General features: G+C 46.4%; 1 protein-coding gene across 1 annotated transcript; it reads left to right on the top strand.

Moving 5' to 3' along the window:
- Positions 1–1333: 1333 nt before the first annotated feature.
- Positions 1334–20778, top strand: kmt2e (lysine (K)-specific methyltransferase 2E; the record flags this gene model as incomplete). Its single annotated transcript, XM_079236170.1, has 24 exons — positions 1334–1404; positions 5297–5411; positions 6410–6639; positions 6790–6929; positions 7699–7880; positions 8004–8042; positions 8150–8350; positions 8568–8698; positions 8878–8995; positions 9103–9212; positions 9318–9570; positions 10637–10735; positions 13066–13137; positions 13806–13991; positions 14285–14611; positions 14759–15058; positions 15262–15412; positions 15565–15791; positions 15871–15927; positions 16155–16703; positions 16992–17299; positions 18099–18178; positions 18335–18396; positions 18487–20778. 24 exons carry the CDS (start codon positions 1334–1336, stop codon positions 19534–19536), a joined length of 5058 nt encoding a protein of 1685 aa, XP_079092296.1. The 3' UTR covers positions 19537–20778.

Genomic DNA, 20778 nt, shown 5'->3' on the forward strand with positions numbered 1-20778 from the left:
TGAAATGAGTTTATTCTGGAAAGACTTGTGTGTGCGTGTTGACATGCTTTGTGTGCTCGGTTCAGAGGACATGGTTTGGCCAGAATAGTCAATCCATTCAAAGGCGTGCAGAGACACGTTTTGGTGTGATGGTGTGTTATTACTCCAAGTCTGTCCCTACTCAATACATGACCTACTCCTGCTTTGTAGCCCCTCTCTCATGTAAACCCCAATCCAGGATTTGAGCCTTTTGTTTGGCCCCAGTGTGCATGAGCTGGTGGAGGTGTGACCTCCAGCCTATTTGGTCTCGGCATCTGTCCCTCACATTAATCCCGCTTATCAACAGAGCTCTCTGTATCGGAGGCAGCCACACGGACACATATGCTCCCGTCTGGACTCGCATCAGACACAAATACATGGCTTAATATTCCCATCAATACTATTGATAGTGTATAATGTATTAGTCCAACCAACCAGAGGGGCACTACATTCAATGCCTGACACCTAACGCAGTCAATTATTGATGAAATGATCTATCTCAAGCAGTTTTTCCCCCCATGAGAATAACTCTATTCTAACGGTAGTAACAATCAAAATGTAAGCTTTCATATCAATACCATGTGTAGAGATTCTGTGGGTTGTTGTGTGTCTTCTTTTGGCGACGTATGTTTGAGTGCTTAGAATAGAGCAGTCCTTTTCAGTCGAAGGGGGAAAAATGGCTTCTCTGTGTTGTTGCGTTTTTCCTCCCTCCTTTCATGGCGGCTGGCTGCTCTGTGTTCTCTTGCTCCCCTTTGTGGGAGCTTCCTTACAGTGCAGCCTTCTGCATTAATCGCAGATAGTGTGTGTGTGTGTGTAGAGGTTTGCTTTAGCGCAGTTCACAGCAGCAGCGCAGGTGTTCAACTTTTACAGTATTGTGTCCTCTCCCGTGTCATCAGTCAATACCTCAGCTCGGTAGCTTTGTTGGAGGGGAAATTCCTATCAAACACTTCCATGTCAAACACTGTTTCTTGGTCTGAAAGTATGAATCGTGTATTTGCGTGTCTTGGAAATACCCCGTTTTCACTATGATTTGTGGTTTGCTTGGTGCTGCAGCCCTGCATGTGCTTTTGTTCTCGGTATGAAATAAATCACACATTGTTGAAACTGTTCATCAATTCATGCTAGTAATGATGCGTGTACACATTAATAACTGGTCTCTTTTGTCTTTTCCCTTTGCTCTTCTCTCCCACTACATGCTCAGGCCTTGTGGATGCACTTAGATGTCTGCAATGACTGCTGTGGCTGGCATGCCTCAGTGTTTTGGACTCCCATTCTCTGGACTCAGTAGGACAAGAACTGATCAGCAGAGAACGTCATGAGCATAGTCATCCCAGTAGGGGTGGACATAGCAGACACCTCATACCTGGACATGGCTGCAGGCTCAGAGTGAGTAACACTTGACAAATACACCAAGCCTTCCCTGTTCACACCTTTTTAATGCCCCCCTCATTCAATATCTTTGCTATTCGTCTTTGCCAAAAGTTCATTCTCAGTTTCACGACCACTGTTCTCATCTCTCACCCTTTTAATGATTTGGCTGCACTCATGTATTTGACACTCTTAGTCAATAGGATTTCCTCTGTCACCCTCTTCTCTGCCCAACATGCCCTTTTATTATTATTAAAGCAGCTCTATTATATTTGTCTTAACTCCCTGGCTTGATTAAATTCTGTCTTTCCACATAGATTTCTTCTCCCACGTTTACAAAGTTGATGTTAATGGAATGGGATTTTGCAGTTCATGGAAGCAGGGCGCCTCAAGTGCCTGCTCTAATGGACAGTTCAGTCTTGCCATTGATTGTACTTACACTCAGCCATTGCGCATCACATTGACTGTTCTCAGTGTTCAGCTATTAACTACATCTGTGAAACTGGAATCCCAGAATGGAGATGTATGTCTGCCTGTGACTGTGTTTATAGTGCTGGCTGGCTGTGTGAAGGATGCGCAACATGATTTATCTTGATCCTTTACTAATGCCGTAGCTCGATGTTTGCACATGTGTACGCTGCATTGAGTCGGTGAAACCGAAATGGTGCATGGCGCCATGGCAACAAGGCTCCTGTCGCCCCTCCTCTCTGTTTCCTATAGTCCTGTCAAGGACATTGCCGCGGCTTTTTTTTGTGTCAAATAAATGAAGAGGTTCTTGTGTGACTTTAGTATAACACACATCATCAACTTATGGAGGGGGCTCCTGTCTCTTTAAAAAAAAAAAAAAAAAGAGGCATTGCACCCCCCAGCCATCATCAGAGCTGTTGCCTTGGTATCTGTCCCTCGCTCCCCTCCCTCTGCATTGCGCACGGTCTGTTGCCATGGTCACTGGCCCTGAGTGACAGGTGGCCCTCGCATAAACATGGCGCCTTAAACAGTCCCAGTGCGCCCCCACCTTCTCCACTCCCCGGAGCTCTGCTGCCGCTCGGGTGGAGGGAGTAAGCCCTTTTCCTTGACTTCTCCCTCACGCTTTGTCCGTCCGATCGCCTGCTGCAGCTTGATTCAAAAGCAGATAACAAGCTTGAAACGGGCTTCAACCTGCTGCTGTTGCTGCTGCACAGGTCCCATCTAGACCGACGGGTAGCTGGACCCTAGCATACGAACACACACACACACACACACACACACACACACACAGGCGCAGATCTTTGGAGTATTGTGAGCGCGCCAGCCGAGATTGGGATAGCGGGGCTGGTTACTCACCAGCAAAACAGCGTCACGTTCCTCCTGAAGGCTGCAGCAGCAGCAGCTGTTGTCTAATGCAGTATGTGTCCACGGTGACACACACGGAGCCCGCCGCTCGCGCGCACGCACACACACGTCAAGCGGAATACGTAGTGTTGCCATAGCAGCAAGTAGGAAAGCTTAAGGAGGGAAGGCGTTGCCGCTGGCTGTTCGGTGCGCTTTCCCCCCCTCCTTCTGCTGTCGATCTCTCCGTTCTCCACGCTCGTCCACTCTGCCTCTCCACCTTCTCTCAGCAGGTGTTTGCATTTTAAAATCGCATCTGTTCTTTGTTAAACACTCTTGACACGTATGAGCTATAAATAGTGCGTCCCTTACACGCCTTACTTTGAACTCTCAAAAATTCTCTCTTCATTTCTTTCTTTCTCTCACTTGTTTTTTTTTTTTTCATGTGCATGACGCAAAGTCTGCCATGATCATTACTTATGTGGACGCTAACTCTCTAGGACCTTTTACACACTTCCCAGGAGCAGAGACATGAATGATAAAACCCTCCAGCTATGAACACATGCATTCAAACACGTTTACTTCCTTCCCACTGAACAGGCTGGCTCACATCTCTTTCTTATCGCTGCCTCTCACTGATTCACTGCTAGGTCAAACTGAAAGAGTGCGAAAGCCCAATTCCTTTATGAATAATTCCCTACCGTAATCACTTAACGATAAGCGCTTCGGTCAGATCTTAAATCCATGTATTATAAAGTATAGACTTTGATCTGGTTAACCATTAATGGGAGAAAGTTAGTGCACTCTCTTAACTATGATTTTTAAATTCTCCCCATCTTCTAAGCCAGGTTCTTTCCACACACTTAAACAGTTTAGATTCTTCTGTGTCAGTTAATCTTTTGTGCACACACTCACAAAAACACACACAAACACACACCCACACACCTACCTTACGGTGGGTCCGCCTCCAGACCTTATGCGTGCACTTACGCTTTTCGCTTTGACAGTGAATACTTGAGCGGCAACGCATACAGGAAGTGTTGCACATTGCTCTTACAGCATGCAACAAGAGCGATAGGGCTGAGAAGGGCTCACGCAGGTATCGTATCAACACTTTACCTTGGGACTCCAAATAGGGGCTGGTTCTTTTCACCGTTTTGCTGCGAGTTTTCCGAATAAAAAGCTTCAAAATATGGCACATTGTAATCAAATCTGAACAGTGTTTCATAGGCAGAAATGCAGCATGGCTCCCGTAGTCTTTTAGTCCTTTGTACCCATCTTGCTCTGTATATCTGAGAGGCTGTCCAGTATGCTTTGTGAGCTAGTTCATGTTGTTTTGCCTTGTTTACAGAAACTTGTTGGCAGTTGCTCTCGTGGAGTTAGCTGCTGTACTTTTTAGTGTTGTGAGAGAAGGAAACCAGCTCAGCAGCTGTCACGTACCTACACTCCTACATAGGTTTTGTTTGTCTCCAACCTTGGAACAGTTTTCTTGATTATGACTCTGTATAAAGCGGAGAATTAAGTGCTGTTTTTGCACGATTGATCCACTAACTCGTGTATCTGAACAGCGGCCGCATCGTGCTTGTCCTGAACTGTTTCCCTCTTTATTTTTCTTCCCCCTTTATACCCAACTGTCTTGTCTCATGCCATGCGTAATGCCAGTTCCACTTCTCTCTTCCTCTAGAGCCACCCCTTCAGCAACTGAAAATAGATTAGTCATGTCATAATAAGGGTGGGTTGGTCTCAAACGGCCAAACAGTAGATCCCCGGGAGAGTGGATCTACTGGTTTTGTAGGAGTGCATGGTTGTGTGTCTTGTTGTTTTGTGTGCACGACACACAACACATTTGTAATGATTGCCTTGTGGATGTGGGTTCACGCTTCATTTAGTTTGACATGAAGTAGTATTATTACTCTAAGGCCTGAGTTTTACAGGCAAGGTGACGTGACTGCAGGTGCAGCCAGTGTTGGAAGACGTATTCAGATCCTTTACTTAAGCAAACATATTATCACAAAATGGACTGAGTATTAAAAGCAAAACCACTCATTCTGCAGGAATATGGCCGATGTAACAACATACATTTTATATTATTTTTCTTCTCTCTATAATTTGACCTCTTTGGGCTATTTACTTGAAGGAGGGGAAGTTTAGGATGGAAATGCAGTTTGTTTTCATGTGTAAAATATTGTATCTAGGAACTATAGCTGTCAGATAAATGTATTGATGTGAAATGTAAAATATACAACACTACGCATAAGTGTAGTCGAGTAAAGTGGAAGTATGAAATGGGGAATACTCAAGTAAAGCACAAATCGTAATTGTACATTTATTAATGTACTTCCCCCACTGGGTGTGCAGTGGCCTACTGCCCCAGGTCCCCTGACAGTGTTACTGTGTTTAGCATGCACCCATATTATTACCACTCTACTTCTGTGTCACCAGCAGAAGCTACCCTGCTAAGCATACTGTCACACACACACACACACACACACACACACACTTCCTAACAGTGTTTGAGGAAGAACAATTGCTCTGTGTAACCTTGTCAACTGAGCTTTTCGGTGTACAGTAATGTGTGCTCTCCGTTTGTCTCTGTGCTCAGCAGACCAGAATCGGTGGAGGCCAGCCCTGTGGTGGTGGAGAAGTCCAGCTACCCACACCAGATCTACAGCAGCACTTCTCACCATTCCCACAGTTACATTGGCCTGCCTTACGCCGTGAGTACACACACACACACACACACACACACACACACACACACACACACACACACACACACACACACACACACCGTTCTTCCTTACACACCCTAAGACAAATAACCTACAACCCTTGAGCCCTCCCTCTCTGTTACTCATTGACTGGCTCCTATTTAGGTCAACATGGAACATTGACCGTAGTATTCTAAGTGATACAGGAAATTAAATAAAATATGCATGTATGTGTTTGTTTCAGTCAATCATCACATATAATAAGTAAAGCCACAATCTAATATACAAAAAAGAAAGACTGAAAAGGTATGAAAAAAAGGTAGAAGCATAATGCTTATATATTCCTATCCTAAATTATTATCAATTAAATCAGATAAAGAAAAATAAAATAATGTATATACATACATTTCATTCACACTTTGAACCCTCATTTATTTTTTTATAAACAATCCTTTTGAAAACCAAAAACGAGTTGACCATTCTTACATTCATGTTAGTGTTGTTCCATAATTGAACTCCTACAATAGAGATACATCTTCTTTTAATCCTTTTTTAGCTTTTTGTATAGTAAACTGTATATGTATAGTAAACTGTATATGTATATAACGATATATAAATCGTTCAGGTAATACTTTAAGGAAGCATGGTAAATGTTTCATGTTCAGAGCTTCTCAAATGTGATAATTGGTTGCTTTTTTTTGTCTTATGCTAAATCCAGTATTTTGGGGTTTTGAACATTGTTCGTATAAAACAAGACATTAGATATAATCAACTCGAGCTTTAGGAAATTATGTTTTCAAATGATTCATAATAAAATAAATACAATTGGTTTATTGACAATGAAAATAATCTGTCGTGGCCTTTCTCATATGCCTGGGAATCAGTTGTCTTTACCACGACTGTCTACTTACACATTTAGGTGATTTTTATTAGTGAATTATCCCGATGATAAACTGTCATTTACCTACAACCCGGTGACCGCCTATCTTCCTTCCTTCCATCAGGACCATAACTATGGGGCGCGGCCCCCACCCACTCCACCGGCCTCCCCTCCCCCCTCCATGTTGATCCGACAAGGAGAGGGGGGGTTGTTTGTTCCAGGAGGCCAGGACGAAGCATCCAGGGGCACAACACTCAGCACCTCAGAGGATGGCAGCTACGGGGCTGACATCACCCGCTGCATCTGTGGCTTCACCCACGATGACGGCTACATGATCTGCTGTGACAAGTGCAGGTAAATTGGCCAGATTTTCTTCACAATCTAAATTAATAGTGTTCCCAATGTAGCTTAAAGTTGTTGTTCAACTTTTAAATCACAGCTTGAAGTTGCGTCAATGTTATTAAAAAAACGTTTGTTCTGATTTCTTTCTTCTTTTTTTTTTAGTGCCTGGCAGCATATCGACTGCATGGGCATCGACAGACAGAACATTCCTGAGACTTACCTGTGTGAACGCTGCCAACCACGACACCTGGATAGAGAGAGGGCCATCCTGCTGCAGACCAGGAAACGAGAGTGTTTGTCTGGTAAGCAAGACTACAAATATGTATATGTTGGCCCTAGTCGGCTCCTTTAAATCCAGATTGAAGACTTTTCTGTTTGGTTAAATTAAAGGCAACAGCAGATTCAAGGATATCAATGTATGCATCTCACTACTGCATTTTATTTCTTAAACTGCACTGCAACCTTTATTCTATCTTTTTTTTTTATGTTTTAAAATGAATGTTCTTAATTGTTTAACATCTTGTTTTCTTCTGCATTATATTTTGATGCTTTTAATGGTTTTATGTGAAGCACTTTGAACCGCCTTGTTGTTGAAATGTGCTATACAAATAAACCGCCCTTGCCTTACCGTAATATTTTTGTTTACCGTTATGTTCAACAGAGATGCAATATGTTTAGACAAAGTTAGATGAAATACAGGCAGACAGTTGTTCTTTTGAGAGCTGCGTCCGCCACAGCAAGTTGTGAGGGGTTAGAGCACATAGATGGATCTTTCAGTTCTGTTTTCCTGGCCTCTTTGCTGCAGTAAATGGCCAGATTGTTATTAAACCCAGCAGGTTGCAGGCTGTCAGGATGCAGCCTCCTCCCCCTGCAGGTCACTCAGCCTGAGCCTGAGCCACGCTGACACCTGCTGGACAAAAAAAGAAACTCCTTTTCTAATCTGTACCGTTATTTTCCATTGCTGTGACATAGCCAGCTCTTCATTTTGTCCTACAGCCGAGTGTAGTCTTTGATGTATTTTGTTCAGCACTCCCTCCTCATAACTAACATGCATTTTGTTTGCTTCTTCAGATGGTGACACCAGTGCTACAGAGAGTGGAGATGAGGTGCCGTTAGAGCTCTACTCCACCTTCCAACACACGCCTACCACCATCACGCTCACCACTGGGCGCCTTGGCACTAAGCAGATTGATAAAAAACGTAAAAAGAGCGGTGATAAAGAGTCTCCAGCCTCCTCTGCTCGAGCTAAGAAGGTCAGATTTTACTAGTTAATTATATTGAACCAAGTCAAAGAACATTATGTATAACATCCTCATTATATATTATTGTTTACTTCAATTAATAACGTTTTTTTACGTCTTTTCTTTGTCTGGCAGGCCTTCCGAGAAGGCTCCAGAAAGTCCTCCAGAGTTAAGGTAAACTCACCGACTACAACACTCTGTGTTCAGAGTCTTGTTGTCTTCTGTCAAAACTTGAACCATTTGCACTAACGAATGTCATGTTTTTCTTTCTTCTCTCTCAGGGTGCTGCTCCGGAGCAGGAGCCGACAGAGCACCCGTCTCTGTGGGAGAACAAACTCAAGACGTGGATGGAGCGCTACGAGGAGGCCAGCAGCAATCAGTACAGTGAGGACGTCCAGGTCCTGTTGCGTGTCAAAGAGCAAGGCGATGGGAAGAGCCTGGCGTACAACACGCACCCCGCCTCTTTCAAACCGCCTGTGGAGGTAAAAACCTGTTCACAGTCTGTACAGTAAAGTCTGATTGTCCAACCTCACCCACTATTTGAATCTGTTGTGAGCAGGGCATGTCTACCTGGATCATGTCCATTTACCTAAGCATGTAGTCAATTTACCAAAACCGCTTTCTCCTTGTATTTTGGTGTAACTAAATTTGTTCCTTGTCCAGGATCTGCACTCATGCCAGAGTGTCTCTCTCTTGCAGAGCCAAGTTCAGAAGAACAAGAAGATCCTGAAGGCGGTGCGAGACTTGGCCCCAGACTCCCTCATCATTGAGTACAGGGGGAAGTTCATGCTTCGACAGCAGTTCGAGGCCAACGGATACTTCTTCAAGAGGTCAGAATACTAGTCACTTTTCAGAAGGAAATTAGATATTGCAGCTTTTTCTTTTGCAGGTCAAACCAATTAAATGATATTAAGAGCTCTGGGGACTTGGGATGGATGGCTATGGGTTGTAGTTCATTACAGTGTGCTTTTTATGTGAATTATTAACATTTATGCTTTTCCCTTTTTAGGCCGTACCCCTTTGTGTTATTTTATTCTAAATTTGACGGACTGGAGATGTGTGTGGACGCTCGCAGCTTTGGCAACGAGGCACGCTTCATCCGTCGCTCCTGCACCCCCAACTCTGAAGTAAGTAAATACTTACTCAAAAACTGATTAAGTATATTAATCCTGCCTGTTTCAATCATGTCAGCCCTTATGCACAATTATAATATTGTATTACTTTCTTTACTCAGGTGCGGCACGTCGTTGAGGATGGCATGCTGCATTTATACATCTACTCATTGAGGCCTATCCTCAAAGGCACAGAGATCACCATTGGTTTTGATTATGACTATGGCAGCTGGTGAGTTATAAGAGTAAAGTAGGAACCACAGTGCTAAGGCAAGATCATTTTGCCTTCTAACTTCATATTTCTTTCTTTTGTGTTTCTTTCTCTTCATACTCGTAGTAAATACAAGGTGGACTGTGCCTGTGTGAAGGGGAACCAGGAGTGCCCGGTGCTCAAGCACAACCTCGAGCCCACAGAGAACCTGGGCTCTGGAGGCCGGCGCCGACTGAGTCGCAAGGACAAGGAGACCGTCCGGGACGACCTGGGCCAGAACCAGAACATGGGTTTAGACTGCGACGGGAAGAGCAAGATCGTAGGCGACGGCAAACAGAGGAAACTCTCTCCTCTCCGCCTCTCCATCTCAAACAACCAGGCAAGATTACACTTTTATGAACAGCACACAAACCTCACACGCTCTCATCCTCCTTTTACACTTAACTGCTCATATGTTACATGTTTAGACTGTCTACAATGGCATATTTATTGTAAATATACATTTATCCTTGTGGTTCATGCATGCAATTTTGTTTGATCTTTGTTAAATGTGTTGTGCATGTGTTTTCCATTGTTAGTCACTACATGCTCTTTAGTTCCCTCTTTTCTCCCCCATCATCTCTTTTATGCATTCACCTCTGTCCCCCTCCTCCCCCACTAAGAATTTTGACGACATAGTTCAGATTTACTGTCATTGTACAAGACGCCTTTGTGCCGTTCGTCTGGCAGAGTTGTGTTGCAGTGCGTAACCCTTTTGTGACACACACTCGGGGAATGGCGTTTCTCTTGGATGTGTTAAAAGTAACAGAATTTCTCGTCTGTTCCAGAAAACCAAATTTCACTTGCCATGACCAAGTCAAATTGTTTCGGTTCATTTAGCAGTTAGAAATAAGAGAAATGCTTTTAGTGTCAATGTTTATTTAAAAAAAAAAAAAAACGTGGTACTTGACCATTTAAGAAATAAGTCCAGTGTGTCACTAGCCTAAGACTGTCGTTTAGACATCCCAAAATGTCAAAGCTTTTTGCAGAGTTATTTCACAGCTGTAATTGTAGAATGATGAGATAAAAGATGTACCAACAGATTAGATAAAATAAATGTGTAAAAGTCATATTGCAACCAAAGGCTCACATTGAAGTTAGGGCAGAGTATGTCAGCTGCTAAGTGGTTTGCTCTGTAAGAGGCTGAACATAATTTATGAACAACAGTGAAAGACCAAAGACGAGTTCTGAGCATGTTTGTTTTGTGCACAAATTGACCCCCAAAAAGTAGCAGAGTTGCTTCTCTCTGCCCCTACCTACCTACCTATCTCCCTTCCTCCCTCCCTCCCTCCCTTCCTTCCTCCCTCACCTCTCCTACACTCTTACCTGTCTCCCTCTAGTCTGTAGCTAGACTGACTGAACAGCCGTGATAAAGCGCCATACCCCCCTCTCCCCTCCTCTTACAGGATCCTGAGTTATATGAGGATCTAGAAGACAAAACCTCCGTTAGCAATGAAGTAGAGATGGAGTCAGAGGAGCAGATTGCAGAGAGGAGGAGGAAGATGGTAAGTGTGCCAAGCTAGGGGCTACAAGCTTTTTCTTTTGCCATGCAGCCACCCAGCAGAGAAAGTGACAATACAAATAAGAATGTCCCCTGTTGCTGTTGGTGTTGACCAAACGATGTGTCTGCTACGGGTGCTGTGGCTTGGATAGGAGCAGCTGTCTATCTCCCTTCCATTAAACTACCCTCCTCTTCATCACTTATCTATTGCTAGTGCTCCCGCCTATGTCCATGCCCTTCTTGATATTTTTGCTCAGTCCTACTTGTGGTTTTTATTTTTTTCTCTCCCTCCTGCAGCTTTGGCTTCCCTCTTCCTCACAGTACTGAGGCTTTGTGCTTGTCTGTCATTACGCAGTGACATTTATTTTTCTCATTTGTTGCCGTTTTTTTTCCTCCAGCATATTCAAAAATGAATTGGCCTCCAGTGCCACATAGCTGTTTTTTAAAACGCCATCTCCTCCCGTCAGTGGGAACAAACCAGTATATTGTGTGATCGATGCAAGCCGAATCCGTGCCCCAGCTTGCATTCTAGTTTTGAGTATAGCTCTCTCACCTTCATTGCGAGTTTGAAATGGCCAATTACTGGTTCAAACCCTCTTTTTTCCCCTCCCTAACAGTCTAATGTCTGAGAGATGGTATCAAACACACACACACACACACACAGGCGAGCGTGGTGCACTTCACTTCACTTCACAAACACACACACACACTCTCACTCTGGAAATTACCCCGCAGTCAGCTTCATTTCACACGGTGGACCCGGGGTGTAAAGTGCTGACTCATCTTTGGCCAACATACAGATCTGCTAATCGGCCAGAGAGCGATAGATATTTGGGAGAGGGAGGGAGGCAGAGAGAGAGAGGAGGGGCTGCAGAGGGCAGCGCCTTGTTGCCAGGGCCATATTGACTTTGGGAGATCCAATAGGCTGGTTTCTATGGAATGTGGCCCAGGAGAGAGCGCTGCTGCTGGATCAAAGAAGTGTGCATTCATAAACTGCCGATCACAAGCATAGTAGATGCACGTGGGTGTTGAAAATCTATGCCGCGATAAGGCGCGGGGGAGATAACATTGTTGTGTGTTGGCACGATATTTTGTCTACTTAAACAAGAGCCCCTATTGTTTGTTTGAAAAGACATCCTGGTTTTCCTGTGTAGACAAAATCTGGGTTACCTGCTAGTGCCTTAAGTCTGCATTCGACCTGGTTGCGAGTTACAAATGTACCCTTAAGGACAATAACCACGGTTGTTTGAAGGCCCGTCCATTAGCTGTGCCTGCTTATCCTTGTAGCCAATCCCAGCTGACATTGGGTGAGAGGCGGGTGACACCCTGGGCAGGTCGCCAGTCAATCACAGTGCTGACACAGAGAGAGAGATTAACTGATTAACCTCATTTTCCTCCCGTCTGACTGAGGGAGGAAACCAGAGCACCTGGAGGAAAACCTACGCAGAACCTAGCGAACGCACAGAAAAGGCCCCAGGTTCGCAGGTCCGAACCAAGTGTGAGGCTACTGTGAGGCGACAGTGCTAACCACTGCACCTCCGCCCGTTGTTTTTAGGTGATTGGTGCACACGTGTCTTTTTTCTTTCTTCTTTCTGCAGCAGAACAATATACAATCTTTGGCCGTGGTTTATTGCCAGAGTCACCCGTGCACGTGGGTTTTTGTTTCCTGAACTGTATTTAAAAAAAACACAATGGGGTTGAGATAATGTTGTGCTGGTCAGTTTATTCTTCTGATTGGTTGGTTGGTTGGTTGGTTGGTTGGTTGGTTGGTTGGTTGGTTGGTTGGTTGGTGGTAGCGGCACATGGTGAGAATTTGGTGACGTATTTCAGACACTGTCTGAATTTTGACCTCTTTGATTTTGATTTTTTTTAGTGTGTTTTGTCTCTAAAGCTCCAAACAGGATGTCTCCATGTGCAATCGGCGACCACAGTTTTTGGATTGAAGACTAAAGATTTTTTTTTTTTTTTAACCACATTTACCTTTACGATTTCAAGTTTAGTCCCTGCCGCCCAAATCCGCACAGTTTAAAGAGGTCCTAATAAACGTTTATTGTGATGTAGAGATTGTTATAAGTGGCCGGTGTGAACCCTGAAAATTTAAAACAAATCAGCTTGTTCAGAAAACACCCGTTACCTAGATATCGTAAAGTTAGCAGTATCGTCTCTAATAGGATATTACGTTAACCTATCCAACACCTACAGTACCTGACCCCGACCTATTTTGTACCACCAGATCAGGGAGTCACTAGTCTTGCCCTGTCCAGTGTTTGTGAAGCCTTGTTTAGGGGGGACATGTCTCTTCTAAACTAGGCTGTCTCTTTATTGACCATTCAGGCCAACCCAGCGGAGCAGTCCCATCTCCCTGTCGGGGCGGCTTCCAGCTGGAAGGGACTGAAACACAAGGAGGTAAACTTGACCCATTCATAGCAAAATTTCTCCTCCACCCATCTACCAGCCTCCCCACACCCAAATCTCCCCGAGGTGATTCACAAGCGTACTAACTGTCTCGTCTTTACCGACACCTGTCTTCAGCCTGATCTCTCAGCAATATGTCTGTTCCAGTATGTTTCGTCGTATGAAAATATTTTTCAATGAGGTGTTCTGACTGACGGTGGAGCTCTTTGTTTGGGTATTTATTATTTTTGGTGGAGGTAGAGCTGGGGGTTTTTGTGGCACAATCATGTATAGAGGAACACATTAGACATGCAACCTTCTGGTGTGTCGGGGTATAATTGTAAAGCTCTTTCTCCGTTAAGTTAGAAAAGCGCTATATAAATAAAGTCCATTTACATCCTCACCACATTTGTCCTGTTGCTCCTGCCTGACATTCTCTCCTTTTTTTTTGTTTCCCTTATTATGAAAGTAAGGGGCCACTTTTACACCTTTCTTTCTCTCGGCGCTCTGCACTTTGCACAGCTTGATCGGCTTTCGCTGTGTAGCACACATTAACCTTTGTATCGCTACCTCTGGGGCTATGTGGGAGAGTAGTGCTCCATGGACTAATGTCTCTGCGCCCTCTTCCCGTCCGTCATCCATCACCCCTTCCTCCGAACCCCACGCCTTTCTCTCTGCAGACACGAGAAGAGAGGAAGATGGAGGCCATCCTGCAAGCCTTCGCCCGAATGGAAAAGCGAGAGAAGCGCAGAGAGCAGGCCCTGGAAAGAATTGGCGGAGTCAAGACGGAAATCGGGGGCCGCAGTGACATCAAGGAGGAGCAGCCAGCCACACCAGAGATGGCCGATTCTCCAACTGTCATGCAGGTGAGAACATGGAGACACAAACCCCTCTTTTTAGGTGTGTGAGCAATAGACTGCAGAAGTCTGGATATCAAAGCTGTCTTGTGTTCTATCAGCATCAAACATTGTATTTGTATTGTTTGTAGAGAGAATAAAGTAACTGCATTTGAGCAATAACTGGTCAAATCATCACTTGCTGAGACACAAACTACATATCAAGGATTATATGACTAGTGGGCACAGGGACATGTTTGTGGTTGCCTTTTTAGCTTCGCATCAATTTAATAAATGCATTTCTTTTTCAGTCTTTCTCACAGCCGCTGCTGGAGGTGAAAGAGGAGCCAGGGTTAAAGCCGGCCAAGGTCAAAAGCTCGAGGAACAGGAAGAGTTTCTCAAGGAACCGCACGCACATTGGTCAACAGCGCCGGCGAGCTCGCACCATCAGCACCTGTTCCGACCTGGCCCCTGGCTCTCCGACTGAGTCTTTGGAGCCTCTGACCAATGACGCCCCCGAAGGAGAGATGCTCACTGCACCTGAGCCGGAGGCCGTCCTCGACGAAGAGCCGTACAGCAGCCCTCCGCACAGCAGCTCACCTGCACCTGACCGACACCGCATGGGGGGCAAGAACTTCAAAACTAAAAAGGTACCAGAGCTCTATTTCTGCATGGGCATCTGCTATTTCTGATATACTTTTATCAGATATATTTTGGTCTTTTGTCTAATATCTGGGTCAAAAATTATGCAACCCTACAGACTGTCAAGATAAATCTTCTCAAACTCTTTTCAACAGCACTTTGTGAGTGAGTGGGCAGGAGAGAAGATGCAGGACCTCTGTGCAGTACGAACCCCAGAGCCGGTCCCGGAGAGGCCGCTGAGAATAAGCAGCGACCCTGAAGTTCTCGCCACACAGCTGAACGCCCTCCCGGGCATGGCCTGCTCTCCGCAGGTCTACAGCACCCCCAAACACTACGTCCGCTTCTCGTCCCCATTCCTGGCAAACCGCAGCCCCACCACTCCCGGAGTTCCCACTGGGAGACGGCGTTCCAGAGAACTGCCTGAAACACCGCCGACCACTGGCTCCTGCAAGAAGGTACTACTTCAGAAATATCCCTATTCTGCTTTTGATACATTTGGAAAAACATACACAATCTGTTGACACTGCCTTTCTGTCCGTCAGTAGCTTTGCTTTTAATGAGTATTTTTATTGTGTTAAACACCTGTAAAGTTTCTTGTAATGCAGATTTTTAGCTGCAACCATTGTTGGCTTACTTGAACCTCTGCTCGTTCTTACAGCGATGGTTGAAGCAAGCTCTGGAAGAGGAGGGCTCCACCAGCCCGGCCAGTCGACCGAGCCTCCTCATGCCCAGTGAGGGTCCTCTCAGCCCCCCCATTAATGGAGACTCTGACAGCCCCCTACCCTACAATGGTATCTGCTCTCTACCAGGTAGGTAGCCAGTGGAACATTAACATTTATTCCAGGTTGAAAACAGGCTTTTTCAAATCCACATTTAAAACCTGAATCATGAGCTACAAAAAAAAACATATTGGTAAATACTGGATGAATGGCTAAATCACACCCCACATTTCTTCCGACAGAGTTGCCCACACCTTTGAAAAAGCGGCGGCTGAGTCCGTTAGATGCCTGCATGTCCGAGAGCTCGACGCCCTACGGCTCCCCTTGTGCCACGCCCACCAGGGTCGAACAACCGGAGACACCCGCCACCCCCATCTTACTGGCTACCCCACCGCGTCCCCGAACAGAGGAGCCAAGTACAGAGCCCCTGCCCACCACCCCAACACAGACACTTAATGTCCTTCAGGAGGTAAGGGGGTGGAAAGCTTGCACTTTTGTTGACGCGAGTAAAAGAACTGGAGTGAACTAAATCTGTTCTTGTTACACAGAGTGAATCTTCAGTGGAAAGCTCCCCAGAGGTCAGCCGAAAACCCAGTGTGCAAGAGGTGAGTGAAGGATGCACCAAATAATGTACATTGTGACGAAAAGTTATGGCTTCATTGTGTATCAGGTAAAACAACATGTAATCATAATGTATGATTATTCAGAAGAGAACATCATTGCTGAGACAATTTTAAATGACCAATCTAGCAAATGTACTTATAAGTAGGATGAATGTTCTTCATTTCTTATCTGGCTGTCCCCTGACGTCGATTCCTCCTTCCTTTCCTAGGCCGATCGTCCTCCTTCGTTGGTTTCCTCTCCCACTGTCGTGGCTCCCAGTTCAGAAGGAACCCTGACAGAAGCCACGGTGCCGGCTCCTGATAGTCCGCAGCCTCCGGCTGCCGAGCCTATGGACGTTGGCGAGGACAGGGCAGATGGCGTGGTTGTAGAGGCGAGTAATGAGGCCTCCTCGTCTGCAGAAACATGTGCTTCCTCTTTTACTGGCTGGATAAAAAGCCCAGAGAGAGTCCCGACTGGACCAGCTGGCCTGAACTTCTCTCCAGTCAACTCGAACTTAAGGGACCTCACCCCCTCACACACCCTGGAGCCTCTGGTATCTCCCTTCAGGCCCGAGGCTGCAGCTGGGGCTGCAGCAGGGGCCGCCTCGGTCGTGACGGTGTCGTTGGTTGCCGCTCAGCCCCCCTTCAGTGAAGGCCAGGGGCCGCTCTTTTACCCCTGCACTGAGGAGGGAAGTTCACTCGGCTTCTCACGCTCACTGAATGGGGACGGCTCTGGCGAGGGAGGAGGGTCTGCACAGAATCCCCCACAGAAGAAAAAGGTGAGTGAGCGATTACATTTTACTCACTCCTTTTACTTCTTAATCCATGAAGCAAACCATAGATACTGTAAATACGTTAAAATTTGATTCTAACGTACATTAGGTGACGTTAACACGAGTAGAGATACATGAGCCCGTTTTCTGCCACATCCTCTCTCGGAGATCCAAAGAGATGAACTGACTCATGCTGCTCTTTGTTTGAGTAACTGTCCCAGTGCTGCCCTCTGCTGGTTGAACATAAAACATGCTCTTTGTTCCTGAATGACATTGAGGTTTGTGCTTCTGCAGGTTTCCCTGCTAGAATACAGGAAGCGTCAGCGCGAAGCTCGTCGCAGCGGCTCCAAGACCGAGTGCAGCTCTCCCGTTTCCGCCGGGCCGCCTTTGGCTGTGGACGCCTTCCCTGTTGCGTTGGAGACCACCAGTGAATCTCCTCTACCCGCTGCTCCCACCCCCCTCTGCAACGCCACCCCCACCCCCTCCACCAACACCAGCCCCACCACCACCAACACCACCACCGCAGTAAAGGAGCCCCAGACAAGTGAGGAGGCGGAGGTGCCTGGAGAGAAAGAAGAGAAGGAAGGAGGAGAGGGACAGTGGTATGTTTCTAAACTACTTCTACAACAAAACATGAAGCACCCTTTGTTATTATCCAGTCACTCATGTTAGTTTGTGTAGTGTATAAACAATATCTTGTGTAGAGGTCAAATTAATTGATTAACCTGCGGAGAACTGTGCCCGACTACAACATCAACGTTCTACCTGAAGGCTCCAGACTCACAAGGGCCCTTTTTTTGCTGAAAAATACCTGTTTGCATGTGCTTAACGCCCTATAATTATCTGAACAACCGTTAAACACCCCATGAAAGAGCGCTTGTGCTTTGAGGCCGGTAGAGGGGGCGTGTCCACACACAGTGCGCTCCAGTAAACGCACAACATACCTCGAATTCTGTTTTTCACTGATTCCTTTTCATTTAAAAACTCCCAAAACCTTCAACGCATTATTCTTTCTCGTGATGGAGTTAGTAAACAGCGGCTATATTCATGTTTCTGACCCTTTATCCGTATGCCTCTCCCCACGAAGGTTGTATCTCAAGCTTTTAACAGTTCAAGATGTACATTGGCTATTTATTTAGGTATATTTGACCAGGTGTTTGATCTTCAGTCACCCAGATTTATTTAGTTTTTCAGTTCATTCATTCAGTATCATAGTCAGAGATTGTTCATTGAGATTGTTTTTTTGTTTGCAAAGGAGAGCTATTGTGTTTTTTTTGCTCCAAACTATCCTTATTATATTGGCCCTTTTTTTTAAATCCTCTATCGGACGACTTCTAATGTGCACTGTACCAATCGTATCAAACTAGGAATTAGATTGTGATGATCCCTAATGTTTGGTAGGACGTCGTCTACGTCTGTAGAGCAGGCCCGAGAACGCAGCTACCACAGAGCTCTGCTGCTCAGCAAAGACAAAGACACAGGTGAGAATAAATAATACAATTAAATGACTTATCTGCATGAAAGGAAGCGTTTGACATATTGTGAAATCTGGTAAATAGAAATATGTAGCCAGGAAACTCTTTTTAAAGATGTATGTTTACATCAATGTTTTTATAATACGGTTCTCCTCTCTATAGATGGTGAGACAGAAGGCGGAGATACACCTGCTCTGAGGGATTGCCCATCTCCAACCCTCACAGTAAGTCAGCATTAAACGCACGAGGTGGATCTGACCCGTCTCAGCGAGTTGTCAGCAGCCGTTTAACTTTCTCGCTCTCTTCCCTCGCAGCCCTGCTCTCCTGGTCCTGTTGCTCCGCCTCCCAGTCGGCCAGCGAAGGAGGAAGACGGTGACGGACGGCCGAGGACGCCGAATCCGACTAGCCAGCCGCCGAGCAAGTCCGCGGGACCCAAACCGGCTCCTCTGACTCCCACAAAGCTGCTCCCCGCCCCGTTGCCCTCCTCTCCGGTCCACTACCCTGGACCCTCCCTCCTCCTCACTCCCAAGCCTCAGCCTCAGAGCTGTCCGTACCGCAGCCAGAGGGTGCTGTTCTCCGCGCCGCCTCAAACCCAACCCCAGCCGCAGGCTCAGACTCAGACCGGCCCAGCTGCTTTCCCCCAGTACAACGCACAGAGTGCTCCACCACCGCCTCCCCCTCCTCCACCACCAGCACCGGCCTCAGCGGCGTACTTTCCCAGCCAGAGCCCCTCACCCGCTGGACCTTTCTCCGGCTTCAAACCCGTCGTCACCACCCAGTACCCTCCTGGTTCTCAGCCCCTGATGCAGACTCTTCCACACAGCGTGCACTATCAGAGCTCGGCGGCTCCACCGCCGCCGCCTCCTCCTCCGCCCCCACACCCGATGCCCGGCTCCACCCTGCTGCACGTCAGCCTTCAGCCGTCTCCCATCCAGCAGCACCAGCTCATGCTGACCTCCGCCCCTCCTCCTCCTCCACCCCCTCCTCCTCCTCCCCCGCAGGTCCAGACCTCCCAGCAGCAGCCCACCGCCGGCAGCACCCTGCTGTCGCTCACCGCTCCTCCGCCGCCACCTCCCCCTCCCCCCGCCCCCTCGACCAACGCCCAGATGCAGCCCCTCCACTTTCAGAACTTGGGGGCTTTTCAGACAGCGTTGCTGCACCCGGGCGCCCCCGCCAACCCTTCGGCGGCCCCGTCGGCGTACCCGACGTCCCTTCAGCAGACCGGACTGCCCCCGCCTCCCCCTCCACCTCCCCAACAGACTCAACAAGGCCAGGCCTCCCAGATGCCTTCTGGGACTCGTGGGGCTCCTGCGTCCTCGACCCCCTTCCACAGCTCCGGGTACCTGAGCACAGGGTGGCACTGACCGGGCCCCTGCTGTCGGGCCCCGGCAGCCCCTGAGAACTCTGCCGGAGAGGGGCGTGTATCATACGCTGTAGATATGTTTTCTATGTACCTGAACACACACACATGGCCAGTGGAAAAACAGCTGATTGTGGGATAAAAGGATACTTTTTACGAAATAACTAAAAACAAAACAAGGACAGACGATTTTAGAAAAAACGGACAGTGACACAATCTTCAAGACAAACTGCTGAAAATGAAGATGGACGATCCTCCTGGTGCTCTTAGCCCGCTCTCTCTGGCCTCCGTTTGTTTTTATATATCCTTCCTGTGATGGAGAGGAAAGCTCTCTGTTCTGTGTCTTGTTTGGACCCCCGTTGTAAGGCCCCCGCACTTTGTTTATCGATGGACATTCCAGCCTAAACCCTCTCCTTCATCCTCCTCTTCCTCCTTTTGTCAGTTACTCGTTTTTACTTCCTCATCTCTCTCTCTCTCTTGCTCTCTCGTCTGTTGTCGGCTCTCTACACCATTTATTTGTTATAATCTAGTGGCTCACTATAGCAAAGAGAAAGCTTTTTGTATAGAGAAAAAAAATAAACACTTATTTTTTTTATTCCGCTGTCTAACAACAAATATCTGTTCACCGCTGCAGATTCAGAAAAGACCCATTTCTGGGAACCTGCCTCACCATCCTGGGAGGTTGCACTCGTGAGTTTGTGTGTGTGTACGTACGCCTGTGTGTTTGTGTGCGTGCGTGTGCCTGTTATAGGGTGTGAAAGAGTATGGTTGCTTAAAGGCGGAAAGTGTGTGTGAATTCTTGTAACGAGTGTGTAGTCTTGAGGTAGACGGAGTGGCCTCGCCCACAGGTAGGACGTTAGCGGTTTATTTTTGAATATCGATGGTTATTTGTAGAAAGTGTAATTTAATGTATAGGTGGTTACTCCAGCTTTCACCAGGAACAGGTTGTAAATATTTGCTTTTCTTTTCTATGCTTGTACAATTTGCTCCCATCCCATTTTTTTTCAAATATGGTTGTAAATATGAACGCTCTTCTTGGCAAAGCTGAATGTTTCTGTGACTGTAGCATTATTTTTTTTATTTTATTCTTTTCCTCACTCTCTGGACTTTTCAACTTTGTCTCTTTTTCTTTCTTTTTTTTTATTTGTGTGTGTGAGTGTATGTTTGTGTGGAGGGGAGAGACTCACAGACACTGCACTGGTTGGCTATTTTCATGGTTCATTATAATAAATCACTGTAATGACAG

The sequence above is a fragment of the Taurulus bubalis genome (assembly GCF_910589615.1).
Source record: "Taurulus bubalis genome assembly, chromosome: 20".
In the NCBI taxonomy this organism is placed as follows: domain Eukaryota; kingdom Metazoa; phylum Chordata; class Actinopteri; order Perciformes; family Cottidae; genus Taurulus; species Taurulus bubalis.